Source organism: Clinocottus analis, unplaced genomic scaffold (genome assembly GCF_023055335.1).
Source record: "Clinocottus analis isolate CAN_PGR_092001 unplaced genomic scaffold, fCliAna1.0.p SCAF_3, whole genome shotgun sequence".
Classification (NCBI taxonomy): Eukaryota; Metazoa; Chordata; class Actinopteri; order Perciformes; family Cottidae; genus Clinocottus; species Clinocottus analis.
Window position 1 is genome coordinate 6279107 of NW_027176042.1, and position 18603 is coordinate 6297709.

The following is an 18603-nucleotide window of genomic DNA, read 5'->3' on the forward strand; positions in this document are numbered from 1 at the left end:
GGTTCAGTATCCTGGTTTAGCTTTTGAATTCAAGCTTAAGTCACATGTTCGATAACACAATCCTGCCGTTGGTCTTTTTTGCGTTCCCTCCACAAACAAAACACAGCAGCGGGTGCTTTGTGTTCGGCTATATATAATGTAATTTACACTAAAGTTATTCTATTGGGACAAGCTCTTTATCTATGTGTTCAGCCCTCACACAGTTATGCTTATGGACCAACCTGCATTGTTTAAAACCCACGCCGGGACGAGGGCCGCAGTTTTGGAACGAAGCCTGATTTTATTATATTTTTTAAAATAATTAAATATAATTTTATAAATGTAGATTTGAGTTTTTTTACACAGGCAAATATTTAGTTATTGCGCGCATGGAATTGTTACAAATTACTAGAAGAACCTGCCTCTTGATTTATTTTCTAATAAATCAATAAAGAAAACTCTCATAGATTTAAACAATATATGATTTTGACTAAAACATAGCCGAGAATGACTGGGTGTGGGGACGAGAACGGGGAGGGGGGGGGGGGGGGGGTAAAAGGGTCCATGATGGGCGCGAGAATTAAATCCTTATTCAGGGTAACGCTAAACTGATATTTTTGTCGGATCTCCAACATGCAAATGTATCTCATTCCATGTCCACAGGCACACAAACAATAACTAGAAGTAACACATTACTCATGACATGACAGACTGAAAGGTCAGCATAAAAATGAAAAATAAAAACAGAGGAAAATGAACTGACCTAATTAAACCAAGCCCCGGGGGGAAATTTGAGATTGACACCTCGGATCGGCTCCGACCCGGCGGGGTCGGGTCGGGCCCCAACTGAGTTCTGGGCAGAAAATCAAGCGCCCTGAGTCGACTCACCCACGCAGGAGTCTCGGTGTTCCTCGAATCCGGCGGAGCACACGCATCTCCCGATGGGCACCAGCCACTCTCCCTCCGCGCTGCAGTACATCTTGGGCGTGTCCCTCTCCTCCGCGTGGTCCACACACTGACCCCTGACCTCCACCAGGGACGACGAGTCGGCGCCCGTCACCACATCGGTGAACACCGCCAGGTTGCGGCTCACGCCCACGCAGCGCTTGTAGTAGACCCGCACGGAGGTGAGGGCGATGCAGGCGCCGATGTCCTGGAAGGCCAGGTAGAAGCCCCGCCTGCTGAGGGGGCCCACGCCACGCACCTGGGGAGGAGAAGAGTTCGAGACGTCAGGTCAGCGTGAAAGTGTTAACAGCAAATAATAGGATATATCGTGAGCAGGAATGTTTGCCCTTGTCTTGGGGGTGAACACTCAGTTACTGTGGCTGGAAACAGCATCAAGATGGATGCGGTCAAATAACAAAGAAGGCACTAAAGGCCCTTTTTGCTGCCTGTTCCCATACAACATGAACGAAAAAACATGAGGGCCACTGTTCGTGGCCCACGTGAAATTCTTGATCAATATTTTTACGCCTAGTATTTACCTTAAGTCACATAACAAACATACTTATTTCAGACAAATCAAGATCTTTGACAAAACCAAACCAATAGTTTAGTTGCCATTTTTGTTTTGCTTCAATTTCAAAACGTTAACCACGGGTTTAAACCTGCGACCGTAATCTGAGAGGAAATACATTTTACTTGAAACGTTGTTGATAATGTAATACAAATTTTTCATAATAATCACATATCGTACTTTAACGTACGATCGCACCAATTAAAGGAAAATGGTTCCGCAACGGTCGAAAACTAACAAACTTTTTTTTGGGGATTTGAACTGTTTTTTAAAGTCTCCCAAACAAGTACTTCACTGGTTTAATATTGCACTCAAATGGATAAATTAAAAAAACGCATATTTTTGATTCAAAGTATTCTTTCTGTTAAAAAACAAAAATTACCCTTGTGTTACCCTGGCAGCTGATTAATAACTGCTCAATTCAGATTGGTCTACGATAGTATTTGCCTTTTTTTTTAACCGAGCCCGTCCAAGTCAAAGCTGTGAAAAAAAATTTCAAAGCTGTGAAAAAAAAATCTTCCGTGAATTAATCGAAAGCGCTCCTTTTTTTGGTATCACCTGATCATGAAGAACAATATGTTTTATAATAGTTCGTTTTTTATTGTGAAATAATAGATACATTATTTTGCGAACCTATAAGAATAATTGAAATGTTCAATAGTGTAACACAAGGGTGTCAAACTAGTTTTCACCCGGGGCCACATCAGCATCATGGTCGCCCTCAAAGGGCCGGTAATAACTGTAACACTGAATACATTTTACTACTATACCGAACATAACTGTCTTTGTATTTTATTATTGTTAATTAAAATGTAAAAATATTATACATGCATTTACAGAAATGTAAAAATATGTCAGCAAATTTCTTTGTTATTATTACATGAATCCATTTAAGGTAGGGTTAAGAAACTCAAATTACTCTATAAAAGATCCAACTTAAAATCAGAAAATAACAAATAAAAAGATCAAACGCACATTATTATATTAACTTTGTTCAGATCTTTTTTTTTAATCACAGTTGAGAATAACATAACTCTGGTCCAGCAAATAATTGTGAGCGATTAAGAACATGCATGTGGTCTGGGCCAGTGGTTGTCAGCTGGTCCGGCTGCAGGACGACCATCACCCCTAAATGACAAGCTGAGATCCAGGGCGAGGAACCTTTTCATCTTCTCAAATTGATTTAATGAAAAAATGATGCAGTTTGAGCCTGAGACAGCATCACGTAACACAGTACGCCAACACAAAAAAAAAATCTAGTTAGAAATATTCAGTTTTACACTCAATTAAAAACCAAAAAGTGCATTTCCTTGGTACACGGTAACACATACTAATTGTATAACTTCAGCCTTTTTTTAACAGACTCATTAGTGCTTTCATGCACAAACATAAAAATAAAGGTTGGGAATGAAGCAAACTAGCACAAACAGTCCGCGATTAACCAAAAATGGGTACGGGACCGACTGACAATGGGTCCGCGACCGACTGAATCGACTGAAAGCGGGTTCGCGATGGTGATCATGCCTTTAAAGCCGTTGCGGGCTCATATTTCACTACAAGAAGAAAAAAGCTTCATTTTGAGGGGTCGTTATGCAAAAAGCGGTGGTGTAACAGACCACTGTTCATCCGGGATCGGAACGGGTATCCCCTCACAGTACGGCACGCATGTGACCCGCGGATTAATTATAGTTTAACATTAATCATCTAAATATAGTTTTAATAACGATCGAAATCCACCAATTTTCAGTAGAAAATGAGAACAGGACATCTCTGGTAATGTTACAAAGTAAAAAACTATCTGTTGTTTAAATTAACAGGAGATCGATGGTTCCGTCCAGTACATTATGATGCGTTCAGGCTCTGTTCAGTGAAAATTTGTAAAAAGGTCAATTCTAATGTGATGATGATGTGTTCAAATGTAACTTTGTAAAATGTAGTGTTGGTGATGAAATTTAATAATTCCAGTTGTTTCAGAAAAACAAGAAACAAAACTACGAATTGTTTTAATCATTAAAAATACAATCTTTCATTTCCTATTTTCTAAAGTTTTTTTTTATTCATGCTTATTCGTGATCCAACCCGTGACTCCGATCCGAATCGTTGCACAACCAGCAAAGAGGCCTCCACTACCCTAAAGCACGAGGCAATATCGCTTAAGAATTTGTGCCATATAACTAAATCTATTTTTTCAGTTCTAAACACAGGATACTTATGAAACCTCTGTGTAATTTTGCCTTACTTACTCAACAAACTTAGTTTGAAAAGTTTTCCCTGGAAAGTTTCATCCTAAAAGCTCAAACAGTGGTTTCCCGACAATAAACATTGGAAGCAGTGTGAGCGCAACCTTAATTCAATCTCTGGACTGGTGTTTGGTGTTGCGCTTTGGCAGCAGTCATTAATCATCTGCTTCGCTTGCAACGGTAACCTGGAAACCATGGATGTTTTTACATTTTCATTCGCTTGTTTTTCCATCTCATATCACAGTTGATTATCTTGTTAAATCCCAGGAACTGATTCAAAATATTGTTTCAAAAGTTTGTTATGGAAGCCTATGAAAATGTAGGGACGGCTTTTTTTAAGCAGTAGAACTAGTCTAGTTGTTTCTAATGGACCAACTCTCCATTCTCTCTATTTCCCCTCCACTGTTCGGGTTGCCCCCCTCGCTCCCCCCGGGCTTTTCTTTTCACCATTGTACACCATGTTGTTGAGAGAAAATTAAATTAAGCTCTCTGAGCTAGCAAGCTGGCTAACGGCCGTTAGCTCTTCAGCTTAGCTTGGTTTAATAAGACATAATGGTACCATGGACTCCTGTCTCACTGTTTGTGAATCATTCCTTATTTGTGAAGCAGTTAGTACTATAACAGAGAAGGGAAAGCTATTAAGCTACTTCAGCTTCCTCTATTTGGGTCTCTCTGCTTCACCGTCCCCTCACAGGTCAGAACTGTTTGAATTGTATGCTGTTCGACAAAAAACACAAATTGGCTTGTTCACATAGATTGGACTCCACGTGAAAAAAAGGTGTGGATCATATTTCTTGACACGAAAAAACTGTTTGTCTTATTCTTACAATATGTCCATGGAATTCAATTGTATCAATCTACTGTATATTAACTAAAATTATATTAAACTGTAATTAATATAGTAGGAATGTAAACTACATTATAAGTTATACGTATAAGTATAAGTTTATATGTAAAATTACTGTTACAATCAGCGACCCTTCAGTAGGAACAAATTAGTCTGGGCTTGAGAGTCAAGAAGTGTCGGGAAGTCAGAAAGTATCGGGAGACGGACCGGCATGTTGTTTTTTGTCTTTTCGGGAGATCTGTTGACTTTTTTATTTGTTCTACAGCTGAGCTCAGGCATCATAAAAGATTAAAAAGTCACGGCAAAGCCCCTATACCAACAAGCCCCCAACCTCCTTGTGGTTTTTGTGTTTCCACTAGCTAACTCAGGATTAATGTGTCGCAAATATAAAGTCGGTGTTCGAAGAATTATACTACGTCTTTCAGATCCTTATCTTTGTAACAATGTAAGGTACCAAAAAAAGAGTAAAACTCTTCTGTTTGGTATCAAATTTGAAGCTTTTATCAATATCAAAGTATTTCCCAAGATACCGAGCTAAGCCCCGCTGTTTGTTTTATTTTCACGGATCCACAGAACGGAGCACAACACAGTAATGAGACTGGAACAGGTTCTCCGGGTCTGTGGATGTTTCAAGCTCGTCTTGTATCCTACGAAGGTGTGCGTTAGAATTTGGAATAAACGTATGATCCAGAAAGTGATACGTATGCTTCAAAGAGTCTGGACCGACATGTACCTGCTGTATCAATCGGTATCCGTGCTGTTGCTCATACCTCGGTGTTGAGTTTGAGTCTGCGGACTCCCAGGTCCACGCCTGTGAAGCTCTCGTCAGCAGCGATGGTGTCAATCTTAATGAACTGGTTCTCCCGTACGGTCGAGCCCACTGCTCTGTCGGACTCGTAATAGTACAGGTTGAAGGTTTCCTGTGGAATAAACAAGGCAGTTACAAAATGAGTAATGCATTATCACCCAATTTACTCAAAGTACACCCAAAATAAAGACTAGTTTAAATACAACCAAGAAGTTCATTTCTGTATTCTGTGTTTTTTCTTTTTAACTTTCATGTTCGCAAAAAGGTCTGTTAGGTTTATATTTGTGATTTAAAATGAGCTCATAACTATAGTTATTCCTATCCTTTATCCGGAATTGCCTATAAACCAGCTCTACACACCTGTTTTTTAAACACTCTTGTGCACCTATTTTTCCCCTGATAATGTTGCATTGTGATCAACTATTCTGTGTTGATATCTGCAGAAGGAGAGCTAGTTAACGTTAGCTACTAACGGCTAGCAGCAGGTGGGCAGCTCAGTCCTGCTTGGCAAAATAACGAAGCTAACAACTAACGTGAAAGGAAGTCGCAAGATAGTTACATTTATGCATTCAGCAAAAATTATGGATGGGGGAAGGTAAATTACATGATGTGTCCAATAGATCTTTTCAAATGTGTTTTTTGTTTAGCTCGAAAAAAAGATAGTCGTTGGAGGATGTTTTTAGTGCGATATAAATATATTTTATGACCTGTTTAACTTTCTAACACTAGCTCTAGCAGCTTATAACACATAATTTAAACTACTGATGCCAATATTTGTATGGATAAATATATTTTAATAAAAATCCAATAACTTATTATTTTGAATTTTCAGTTTTGATGCAATTAACTACTATAGAAGACAATAACAAAAGAAAAAAATAACAATTACCATGTTTGACGGTTTATACTGAATTTAAGAAAGTAAATAGTATTTGGGACAGTAGTCTGTTTACATATATATTTATTTTTAACGCATTTGTGTCAGATTGGTCCTCGGCATCAACCAATACGTATAATCAGGGATCGTATTAATATGGTGAGCTATCTACCAGACACAGATATTGATTATTCGGAACCAGTGCTATTTTCACAATTTTAAAAAAGTGAGCAAAATGTCAAAAAGTCATAATAGTCCCCCATGTGAGCGTTACCTTGCAGGTACCCAGTACTCCAGGCATGCTGTTGCAGTCTCTGAGGGTGAACTTGACCTCGATGTAAATCCTCCTCGCTCCGTCTCGGGGGAGCCAGGCCGTCCTCAGCCAGTTGTTCTGGCTGGGGCTCATCACGTTACAGACCTGATTACATACACAGAACGTGTTGTAATCAGCATCTCCAGGAACAACACACATAGTCAATAGAAAAAAAACAGTATAATATTTAAAGGGTTTTGTGTGTCTTCTTTTTTTTAATCTGTGTTATTTTGAAAGATGTCCTTTGTTTGGAAAAGCAGACCACAGCCAAGCTCTTCACAAAGCCCAGTCACCAATGAAAAATGAAGGCATTGTATATTTTTGCCAACCACATATACAGTGAATGTGGACGTTTATGTAGGACGGGTGATCGATAGGTCAAACAAACAGGATTTTCCCCAGGGCTGCCTTGAGTTGGTTAGTCAACTAATAGGTTGTTTGGGTCTTGGTTCATTTTTTTTAAGGTTTTTTTCATGACGAAGGACTTATTTCTAAGAAATTCATAAACACACCGGTGGAAAACGCAATATTTAAAGTGGCGCTTTCGCGTAAAGTTACCTTTTTAGGGTTGTTAGGGTTCTTATGTTATATTGTTGTGTCATTATTTTAACACAAACCCTTATTTTTTCTTACCCTAATCAAATAGTGTTGTTACTTTAACCTGAGACATTGTTTTAACAAATCATCCACGTGGCATTGTGCATTTTTGCCAGTGACATAAGGCTGATATGAAACTTGGAAACTTGTTGTTTTTTTTTTGCAGGAATGTACAATGCCCCAAAAAATTCTGCCAACTGAGTTGCTTCACAACAACTAATATATATTCAGGTGAGGGAGCCGGAGCTGACATGAAGATGAACCTCCACTCAGAGTGGTAGACTGGTAGAAAAGTGTTGCTCACATTGTAAAGTGCTTCCTGCTTTGTGTCTTACAGACAAATATTGTGACATTTTTTTAACCGAACTCGACCCAGTGTCACACAATATCAAATGCAGTGTAGGTCGTAAACACTGACATTTGACCAATTTATGATGTTGTGGAAGTTACTTTCTTTGCCAATGTTATAAAGCTCCACATGCATGTGTAACGCTGGTTTAGTATTTTAGAAATACTGCTACCACTGAGGACACTGAAGTCATTATTGTTCTGTGCTTTGCTGATTATGGCGACTTGGCTGGAGTTCATGACCTACAATTAAAGAACACTATTAATATTTGATTGTTTCTAGGATTTTTCTTCCTGTGTATAACTCAAACCACTTTTAAATACATTTCTTAGTCATCACTTAATCTAGCGTCATTAATGGAACGTTTTTTGTGCTCCTTTTTATTAAAGCCGTTAAGACTTATTTGCACTTTAACTTATTATTATCGGCCAACAGGGAGCTTGCCCGTAGGCTACCTTTGCTTATAATGGTGATATGAGTTATATTCGATGCATTAGTGTGTGCTGTTGTTCGTTCAGGTCAGACAGGCATTAGTGGAGTTGTGACGGTGCTTGGGGGAACGAGGGAGGGCCTTGAAAAAGTCGTAGCTTCAGGGGCCATGGTACTTTAATGCGGCCTTGGTTTATATGTCAGAACAAGTTTAAAAGTAAAAGAAATGTCCATTACAATTTCCCAGAGCCCAAGGTGAAGTCTTTAAATTACTTATATTGTTCAGCCAACAGTCCAACTGTCAAAGGCATTACATTTACTACGCGAAGAAAACCTGCAAACTTTTAAGAAGCTGAAACTACAGAATTGCTATCATCTATAAATCAATAAGACACCATCATTTAACACCAAGCTCTGAATAAACAATTGTCAGAGACCATTATTTTTGTCTAGTCAAAATGTCCTGGGATTTCATTTGGGGACTTGGACTCATGCCCTGGCCACCATATGTGATATCATTTTAATGAGTTGAGGATTATTCTGTGTGCTTACACAAACCCACTTTCTCAAAGCAACAACCATCATGCACACCGATGTGACCTTGAAAGATTACTAATTTATCTTAACTTTTGTTCACCCGCAAGAATTGTTGCATAATCTTTATTTTGTATAAATTTTCTGAAAATGATTACCATATAATCCAACAAATATAAAATAATAACTGGAGATTAATTATCCAGTTTGTGTTTTTAAATAATTCAGTTTCCCAGAGATCAAAGAGATATATTCCACTTCCTGTAATAATGAACATTACACACCTGGTACGTGTGGATGGGGCTGAAGTACTCGTCCATCTCGTTAATGGCGTCCCACTGTGCAGAGAGGAAAGAAAAGAAAACATTCGTGGGGTCAGTCACATGTTCAGCTTCACGTTTTTATTTTTTTTATAGATTCATATGCAGCAAATCACTCGGCTGCCGGTTATATTTCCCACGTGACACCCTCCCTAACCGCCTCGGAAGATTATTAGCTTTGACATCAAATGAAACATGTGACAACTCCCTGTCTCACAGGCGGCAGCCGCTGTAGTGTGGCAGGTGTACGGTATGCTGAACTTTTCTCTCTCAGCAGACGGACGCTACGGTTCAAGTTCCCTTGTCCTCAGTAGCCACGCACACAAATAAATCTCCTCAGTCAAATCCTTTGTCTAAAAATCTCAATCAAACACTGTTAAATTTGAGATTGGTACTGGTTTGAAGTATGCTAATGTTATTCTGTCCGGGAGAGCTACCGTCAACTCATGCAATCACGTGTTCAACGTTCCAGCATGTTGGAATTCACTTCATGTAATTCCATCGGGACACATTTTCCTTTAATGAGATGTCCCTTATGTATGTGATTAGATTTACATTGTTTGCTAAATGCCGCCAGCGGGCCCATAATGGCGTTTCGAGGAGGAACGGTAAATGTGTTGGTAATTCAAAATGTGTTAATGTGCGTTACACTTCCCTGAACCTCCTAGCGCACAACCAGCACCTAGATAAAAGTCAACTGCAGGAAGTGTGTTCTGTCGCCCTCCCCTTCTGAGTGTATTGTCGGCGGGACGGACGACAACGACCACAAATATGCGCCGCGGACAGCTCCAGTCTTGTCTGTCAATACATCTTACCCAGATACAACAGATACAAAAGATACGTTTTTCTGATTGGCTATTCGTGTGGCCAATTTCTTTTTTTTTATTGGCTGATGAGTGGCACCTCACGGCAGAACTCCAGGGGATTCGGGGTAGACGTGCTTGATTCCTTCATGGTGAGGGCAGCGCGACTAGGTCATGTTTGTGCGCTGCGGCACTTTAAATAGCCAAGAGTTTTTTTTCAGCGTGAGAAATACGATGTGTGACGGGAGGGCGTGACTTAAGACCGAAATGCAAGACAGTTATGCTCAATGCGTGACACTTAAGAGCCCTGTCAATGAGATAGCTAACGGTAACTAAAGCTGAATTAACCTCAGACGGACGCCGCATTGGTCAATAGGTTCTCGGTATTTAAGTCGCTACTGACACTTTTATTAATAAACTTCTGCAACTGTTAAAATCTACTATATTAAAAATATTCCAAAGCAAGTATTTAGTTTTTTGTTTGTTTATTGGTCAAGGGCTTGAAATCTAGATAACTATAGGAATTAATTTGATACATCATGGCTATTTTGTTTTTAACTCTAGCTCAAAGGAGTTCTAACATTTTTCGTTTTTTAGATTATTTCAGTTTTTAACCATTCTAGCTGTTTGAATGTAATGGCTAGTTTGTAATAAAAACCAGGTAAAAACAATGTTGCGTATTTCCCTTTAAGAACATGCCAAGAGCATCAAGAACATGCTGTTAAAGTTTCCTGCTTTGCTCCTCGACAACTCACTGCCGCAAGCAAACACTTTATACTTTCGACTTATGGTTTTCATTGTCAGTGCAAATCCAGTTGCACGGTTTCATGGTGCATTTGGATGTTGGGGGGGTGGAGGGAGGGGATAACATACTCTCCCGCTCCTGTATTGGAAGTAACCCTCCACAGCTCAGTCAGAGAGGAAATAAGAAAGTTCTGTCAACTGGCTTTATTCACGGTAACATAGGGACTCAATTGCAGGGTGTCAAAAGTTCATGCAAACAGCTCAACCCAAACTCCAAGCGAAAGAGCTTTTCTTTCCCTTCTCTACACCTGTAAAAAAAATAGCATGTTTGCATGTGTTTTGTGTGTATTGTGGTCTACAAGTGTAGAGGTCATTCCAAAGGTCAGAGATTTATAAGGAACACACAGGTATCAGAACCAATGGGCATCTTGTTTGCAATAACTGGCTGCAGGTCCAATGGGACATTTTTCTGATTATTGGAATTTTGGAATAACGGCCTCCACTACTAAACTTTTTTCCTATAACCTACAGGACTAACCCTTCCCTTCTCTGCCCTGCACATCTCTCCACACCTCACATTTAATGTCACCCGCCACTTTACCATCACCTGTCACTTTCAAAAAATAAATAACCTCATTCCGTGCACTTTACTTTACCTTTACTCTTAATATTATTATTATTATTATTGATCGTTTTATTTTTTTATTTTATATTTTTACTTGCATTCTTACTTATTTACTGCATATTTACTTATTTACTTATTACTTACTTGTTTTTAATCAAAATATTTATACTTTCACTTGTATAGTTAATGTTCGTTGTTGTTGTTGTTGTTGTGATGCACCTTCCGCCAGGACAAATTCCTTGTTTGTACTAACTTACTTGGCAATTAAACGTTTCTGATTATGATTATGATTCTGATGTTCATTGAAAAATTAAACTGTAATATAAAAAAAGTATAATGTCCTATGTGGCTTTAGAGGAGCTAAAATAACATCAGCTTGTGTTTAAGATCTACAGTTACACATTTTGATTAATTCCTTCTTTTTTTTTTTCATCTCTAGCAAATTCTACAGAATATGGAAATTAATTGGGCAAACATGTCTTCCAGATATGGAAAGAGGGGTGCAAAGCAGGAGAAGAGGCCGTTCCTCATTTCTGGGATTAAAAGAGAACAACACAAAACAACAATGAAGCATAAATATCTCAGTGGGCGTAAATAGAACCTGTGACTCACTCTGTGCCAAACTATATGACTTCCTCCTCCTCTACTGAGAGAAGAGCAGGTCTCCCAGCCTCCCAATAAACGTCGACCTTCGACAATATGCCACATTGATTATTTCGCCTCATTGTAAACAGAGCCAATTTGTGTGCATGTATAAATAGCTGGACACACATGTGTGTTTAACCCTGGTGTTACCCATGAGCCTCGAGGGTTTGTGCGATCCTTGCGCGAGCGGCGGAGTAATTGAAAGGGAAAGCGTCGACCCCGGGAAGCTTTTGGGGCCGCGCCCGGCTGAACTCGGCCTCGGATAAGACGACTGAGCTTTGTATGGAAGCCCTCCAAGTCCTCTTCTCAGCCTCGACTCGCCCCCCCTCCACCCCGATCCCCTCACACAAACACACACATGCACGCACACACACACTCCCCGAGGCACCGCCAGCCAAAAACCACTGGGATAATTAAGATGTAGGAAGTCTCACCCTTCCCTCCCTTCCTCATCCTCTCATCTTTATCTGCTAAATTGAAACCGTCCTTGAACTTGTGAGGACCTCGGCTAATTAGTGGGGTGTATAACCTCTCTATCGCCCTCATTATTCCCGTCTTGCCATCGCTGCACTATCCACCTATTTTTTCCTTTTATTTTGGAGAGGGGATCTTACAATTTTTTCTGATATGTAATTTTCTCCCGGAGGGAAAAATCCAAGCAGCTTAAGAGCAGATTGTCAGGAGGTTGGGAGCTGTACGGCAAAGCAGAGCGGGGATGAGATTGTTGTTTAGTCTTGTAAATAATAGGAAAAAAGTATTGCTCATTCTCAGCAGACACCCAGGAAAGAAGAAGAAGAAGTCGGAGAGATTCAGCGGGGCGTTTTTATCTTGTGAGAGCGCGATAAGAGAGTTCTCTATCGCGGCGACAACCGAATAGCAGTGCTTCATGGAGCGGCCCACTGACAGTGCAATGTGGGTGTGTGCAGATATATATGTAAGATGGAGAAAAGAAAAGAGAGAGAGAGAGAGAGAGAGAGAGAGAGAGAGAGTTAAGTATAACAGAGAGAGAAAGAGAATGAGACATTAATTGGCTGTAAAATCTGTTTCCTTGCCTGTCAAGTCATCAGATCTCTCACTGAGAGAAATCAAAGACAAAACTGTTCCCTCGTGCCCCAGTGTCATAACACCTGATGCAAATGTACATCATGCAGATGTAAGTACAATCATAAGTATATATACTGGATGTTTCCATCATCTCCAAACCATGTCCAGACTTTTTTAAGATGAGCTCTACAAATTGGTTTCAGGTTTGTCTTCACTTTGTATTTGTATTGTTAAAGCAGTGTGTAGATGCTACTGAATTTGAATAGACTTGACAGCATCCCCGAGTCCGGCCTTGTGCGTCAGCGTAATGCTTCGCTCCCTTTAACTCGCAAATCGCAAAAAAACCGAGTCAATTGCATTCCAGCACAACAAGTTGGACAACTCAAGAGGTTTGCTCGAGCAATGTTTGCCAGTTGATAACAACGCATTACGTTGGTATTTTGCGCATACAAACACGTCCACGGGTAGAAGTTGGACAGTGCTGTCCAAAGGCTTGAGGCATTATCTTGCAAAATGATGGCCATGTTTTACTACTCAAATTAAAGGTTTCTATCTTTGATTGCAGTTTTATGACATTCTGAAAGGGCATCGCGCAACTGCACAGGTGTTTTCACTGGCTGATTAACGCACTGCTTGGGTTCAAATGTGGCGTCACTTAACTATGAACCAGTAATGATGATAAGGTTGTCCCGCCTTCCCAGCCGCCACAATCTTATATGTTGTTTTGGGAGTCAGCTACCTTTACCGTTGGTTAAGTATGAGGATCCGTTGTTCCCCAGATGAACATATATCCTGACTCATATCGTCCCTATATTCGCTACATAAAATACAAACACAGAAAGATGATGACGGCTAATTGCGTTTCTGATCGGGATGTTCCGGGGTCAAGAAATCAAGCTGCCGCTCAGCCTCTTCCTCCTTCGGCAATTAACGCATCACGTCTGATCCGCGTTCCTCGATTTCTTCCATTCTCCACGCAGCCTGTCTCTCTTTAATCTCAATCTCTTTTGTTTTATTGAGCCCGTTTAGTGTTTCCACTTACGACAAAAGAAGTTGCCATCTAAGTTGCCTGAAGATCAGAGAAAGCTGTTGTTGAGCAGAATGAAAGTGGTTTGTTTTTTGGTCTAAATCTCGGGGTCTACTCGTACGAGACCCGAGGCCCTGAAGCATGAAATCAATTTCCATCTATTCATAACATGATATGAAAGAGAGTGGGGTGCCAAAGCAGATGAAAGGGAGACTGAAAGACTGATTAACAAATACAGAGAGGAACCTGGTTGAAAAGACGATTATGTGCTGCTGGCGGGAGAGGACAATAGAAAGTGTTTAAGGCTCTATTCATCCCTCTTGTTTCTGAGGAAGATGAAGGTGGCTGCACGTTTAGATGGTAACAATTCTTTCAGAGAGCTTGGAGTGCTGATGGGAAGTATTTCCTGCTCAACTTTCACATTCCATACACGTTGCATTTCTTGCAAGATTCGCCCCGAGGCCTTCCAGACCACACAAACAAACACGGTATTGCCTTTACCAACTTTTCCAATTAAAAAATATCACAAACCGGCCGACAAAAATGACACACAAGTTACACTCAGCTTGTTGGTATGAATGACCTTCACTGTCTCTACTTGTCCTGTATTTGTCCCGTCCTCCAGAAGCCTCAATAATATATACACTAGACACATCTCCTGTTGCAAAAACTGAAATTAAATTAAAACAGTCATATTCAATCATGTTTGGGTGACAGGGCCGGGGTGTCGATTTACTGCTATGTGACAGCTGTTGTTAATTTATGTGAAGAAAATCTTCCCGTCAGAGTATTTGGATCATTACCGTTAAATGGATTTTTAATATAGAGCGGTGGGCGGTGCGTGAGCATATGGAACTGGCTAACTGGTTCTTGGCTTTCATGTTAAAAAACACTAATACATGGTAATAAAAAAAGCAATAGGTATCTTAGACTCAAAGATACTTAAAAAAAAGTCTTATTAAAATGATAGCAGCTTTTGTGACGTAACTTTAAAATAAATAAAAAGTGTAGCTTCACCCTCCGGTCTGAGCATGAAAGCATGGTGGAGTTAGCGAGCTAATGTTAGCGAGCTAACTAGCCAGCTACTAATGAGTAAAATGTGGCTCCATGATCAGTTATTATCACAGATTCCTCAGACTTCATGACACACTTCGAGCTTTATTTCCAGTCCACAGAGAAGAGAAGAGGCTCATGCTGTGCTTTGATCGTAACACTGGATACAGAATACGATACTACCTCGTCATTGCCTCGACAACTATTTTCAACCGTGAAATGTAGGATTTGATACAATTTGGTAAGAAATGTCAACACAAAACACCAGCATTTATGTTTTTCATCACTTTGCAGTCACAGCACACATCATTGAGTTTGTACGCGGGCCTTGAATGAGGTATAAACTCTGATACTTAACTTGACAATGTGGACGCAAGGACCTGAAAGCGCTGTGAATTGATCCATTAAAGCTATGAGCTCACACGTCAAAAGAGCCATCTCCGTGACAAATAGAGCAAACGGCATCCTCTGATGAACACGGTCTTAACAGTTGAGATTGTTTTGCCAAACTGCTAAAGAGATAACTCAGTTTATATGGAAATGTATGATTACTTTACCTCAGGGAAAAGTTTCTATCTTCACTAATAATAACAAGGTAAAGGTCAAAAGTCCTCCTCATACATTACTGTGGAATCCAATAAGCGATCAGTCCAATAACTAATGTAATACCTGTCAGGCTTCAGATTCTGGGACAATCCGATCTCTGGTGATACATTACTAACACTCTCTTCCTCCGCCTTTGTCTCGCATTCAAGCGTCCATACGCTGCAGACAACTCGTGTTTTAGGAGGAAAAGCGTCAAACGAAAGACAAAGCCAAAGACGGGCGTCCTGTTTGAGAGATCTCATTTCAGATTAATATGTTTGATGGCGGTTTCCTTTAGAACTCATAGAGTGACAGCGAGAGGGAAGAGAATTATGAAGATAGAGTTGGTGGGGGTGTGATAGCTGCGAAACACACGCCGTGTGTTCACTGGTGGCATTTCCAGGCTTACGCTGGGCTCCGTGTGAAGTAACAGGTCTGCATATTAACTCAGTCGGAAATATCAGGCTCTGCCCAACACCTTTCTGCCTCTCTTACTATCAGCCACACAAGCAGAACAGATTTAATAACTTTGCTTCTACGTGTGTACGTGTACGTGTGCGTGTGTGTGTGTGTGTGTGTGTGTGTGTGCGCGCACACACGTCTTGTCTGTTGGCTCTTTGACAGCGATAACCTTTCTGGAATAGGAGTGTTAATTGCACTGGTCTGGGATCAGTGGGGGAGACGGTGTAATGTCTATTCTGAGATTCAATTTTTTACTCTACGTGTGTGTGTGTGTGTGTGTGTGTGTGTGTGTGTGTGTGTGTGAAGAGGTAGGGGGAGTAGAGAGGCAAAGTAGTGCACCTTCATGTGTTGCCCGTGGGACCTGATTATGGGGGGGGAAAAAAAGATGTTTGGTGAACAGCGAGGGACAAACAAATCATTTTGTGATCTCATACGCATACGTAGCAACATTTGGTTTTGTGCGAAAGCGCTCAGTGGACTACGTCGCCCTACACGCACGGCGTGCGTCACATGATGCGAATGCGCAGAACAGTATCTGGAAGCGGGGAAGCATCTTCCTCTGAGTGCACTCGCCATGCCGGCCACACAGCGCACAGGCACCGTTAGCGGGTGAACTCAGGTCTCTGTGAGCAACGTTCTTCATGTGCAAAATGATCTTTTATTTGCTGTTGACTGCTCTACATATTATATCTGAAATATGGTGGTCGGGACCAGGCAGCTGTCCGCCACGAAGCTCTCATTCAAACAGTTGGCCAGCTTCTCCTCGGGTGACTGACCGGTAAATCCAAACCAGGACCACGTTAGCTTCGTCTGGGCTTTTTAAGACAGCCCGACTCCTCACACACACACACACACACACTCCTCTGCCGGGCTTACAGACGCCACATCCAGCCGCTCCGGTGATCCGGCGCCAGCAGCACATCTTTGCCTTGACCTGTGGGCTTTTATTAAGTGAGATGGTTCCACTGCAGAGGTGCATCAGCAGCCGCCGCCGTCTCGTGGGAGCGATTACGCCACAGCGGACGGCCATCGGGAGAGCAGCAGAGGTTCAAGGACTAGCAGGTGTGCTACGGAAGTGTTTACTCAGATCTGCTGAGAGCAGCAGAAAGAAACGTAAAACCAAACTAAAGTTTTTTTAGGGCGGATTTGAACACAAATTATGTCCGTTTTAAAAGGTTCAAGACATTACACATTACCATTATTCTGATTGTTAAGTGAAACAAACTGATCAATTAACAATTTTAGGAATGTTTTTCGTATTTTTTTATACCTTTCCTGCCAAAATTAAGTCAACTTAAACCTAAAGTGACATCAAAGACACGGTTCTCTATGTACGGTGGAAGCTCAGTGTCTCATTTGTGCCGACTGTCGCATCACTTTTCTCTCTCACCCCGGAAAACGTTGAATCTCGTCCTCTCCGCCGTATACAATCTGAATCTAGACAGGTACTTTTTTCCCCGAGAAACGAGGAGAAACGAGCGTTCTCTTCAACCTTGCTGGATGAAGTCGAAGTGGAACAAACGCTCCGACTTGGAGAAAAACATCTGGACCGCCTCTTTTGTCATATAAACTGACAGGATAATTGCAACAATAAAAACATAATTCAAAAATGGGGTATGAAAGTGTGATCAGAAACAGATTAAGGTGGTTTGGGCCCCTGGGCCTGTACTACCAAATCAAAAAGTCATTCATGGAGAAGTCACAGAGCTGCTCAAAGGCTTCTGGCAGCGACCAAGTCCTCTCTTAAGGTGGAATGTTTTCTCACACGTTGCTGTCGGGAATCTAACAACCCACCTTAAATTGTCAGGGTGACAACTTTGACCACTCACTTTTTAGTTCGAGAGTTAATTTGTAATCTTCTTTCCTCCTCATTTGGAGGAGGAAATTTGACGAAACGTCGTTAATCTACACACACAAACACACACACACAAAGGCGTCAGTGGAGTTGAGGATTTTATTCTGAAAATACTTTGATTGCTTACTGAGTGATCTGAGCATCTAAAGAGGAAGTGGCACAATAGAATGGAGAGTTCCACGGCGCCCTTCATGATGTACATGCCAACAATAGTGCGGTATTAAGTGTGTGTATTAGTGTGGGAAATGTATTGTTCAATGATTATTATGTGCGTTTGATTCCAAACACTTTATTATAACCCCCAAATATGCATTTCCCCCCCATTTTATTTGATATTTGCTGTTAATTTAATGTATTTATTCATTGACTTATAGGTATGCCAATCTGCTATATATTATAGACGATAATACAATTGTAATCTGTATCATTAAATATTAAATGACAGTATCAAAGAAAATGTGTCACAGTTGTCAAGTCTAAACATGCTCTAAAGAACTTCCGTTTTACTGTGACTTTAAGAACCAGCGAGACATATGCAAAGAAAAAGATGTGTGCGTGTGTGTGTGTGTGTGTGTGTGTGTGTGTGTGTGTCAGAGAGTCAGAGGAAGTAACAGGGAGCTGGAGAAATAGTTAGTAACGGCAACAGACTGTGGGCTTTTGACACTTCAGCTCATCCACATCATGGCTTCCACTGCCCACGTTAATCATCGCACGCACACACACACATACACACACACGTACAGCGCATACACACAGACACACTACCTGTACTGTCAGCCGTATCGATTGCTGGGTGGCCGGTGGATGAACCTGTCATGGCCAACATAGATCGGACTGGAGGATAATGAAGTCTTCCTGCCCTATCTGACAAGCTCCAAGAGAAAGTGAGAGAGAGAGAGAGAGTGTGTGTGTGTGTGTGTGTGTGTGTGTGTGAGAGAGAGAGAGAGTGAG

General features: G+C 40.9%; 1 protein-coding gene across 4 annotated transcripts in view; it reads right to left on the reverse strand.

Moving 5' to 3' along the window:
* Positions 1–18603, reverse strand: part of epha8 (eph receptor A8) — a 95613-nt gene that overhangs the window by 48114 nt on the left and 28896 nt on the right. For all 4 annotated transcript variants that reach the window (XM_068594330.1, XM_068594329.1, XM_068594328.1 and 1 more), the window contains exons 3-6: positions 8774–8827; positions 6542–6685; positions 5353–5502; positions 868–1183 (exon numbers count right to left, since the gene is read on the reverse strand). In XM_068594330.1, the coding sequence (XP_068450431.1) occupies positions 868–1183; positions 5353–5502; positions 6542–6685; positions 8774–8827 (664 nt within the window). The remainder of the gene's footprint in view (positions 1–867; positions 1184–5352; positions 5503–6541; positions 6686–8773; positions 8828–18603) is intronic.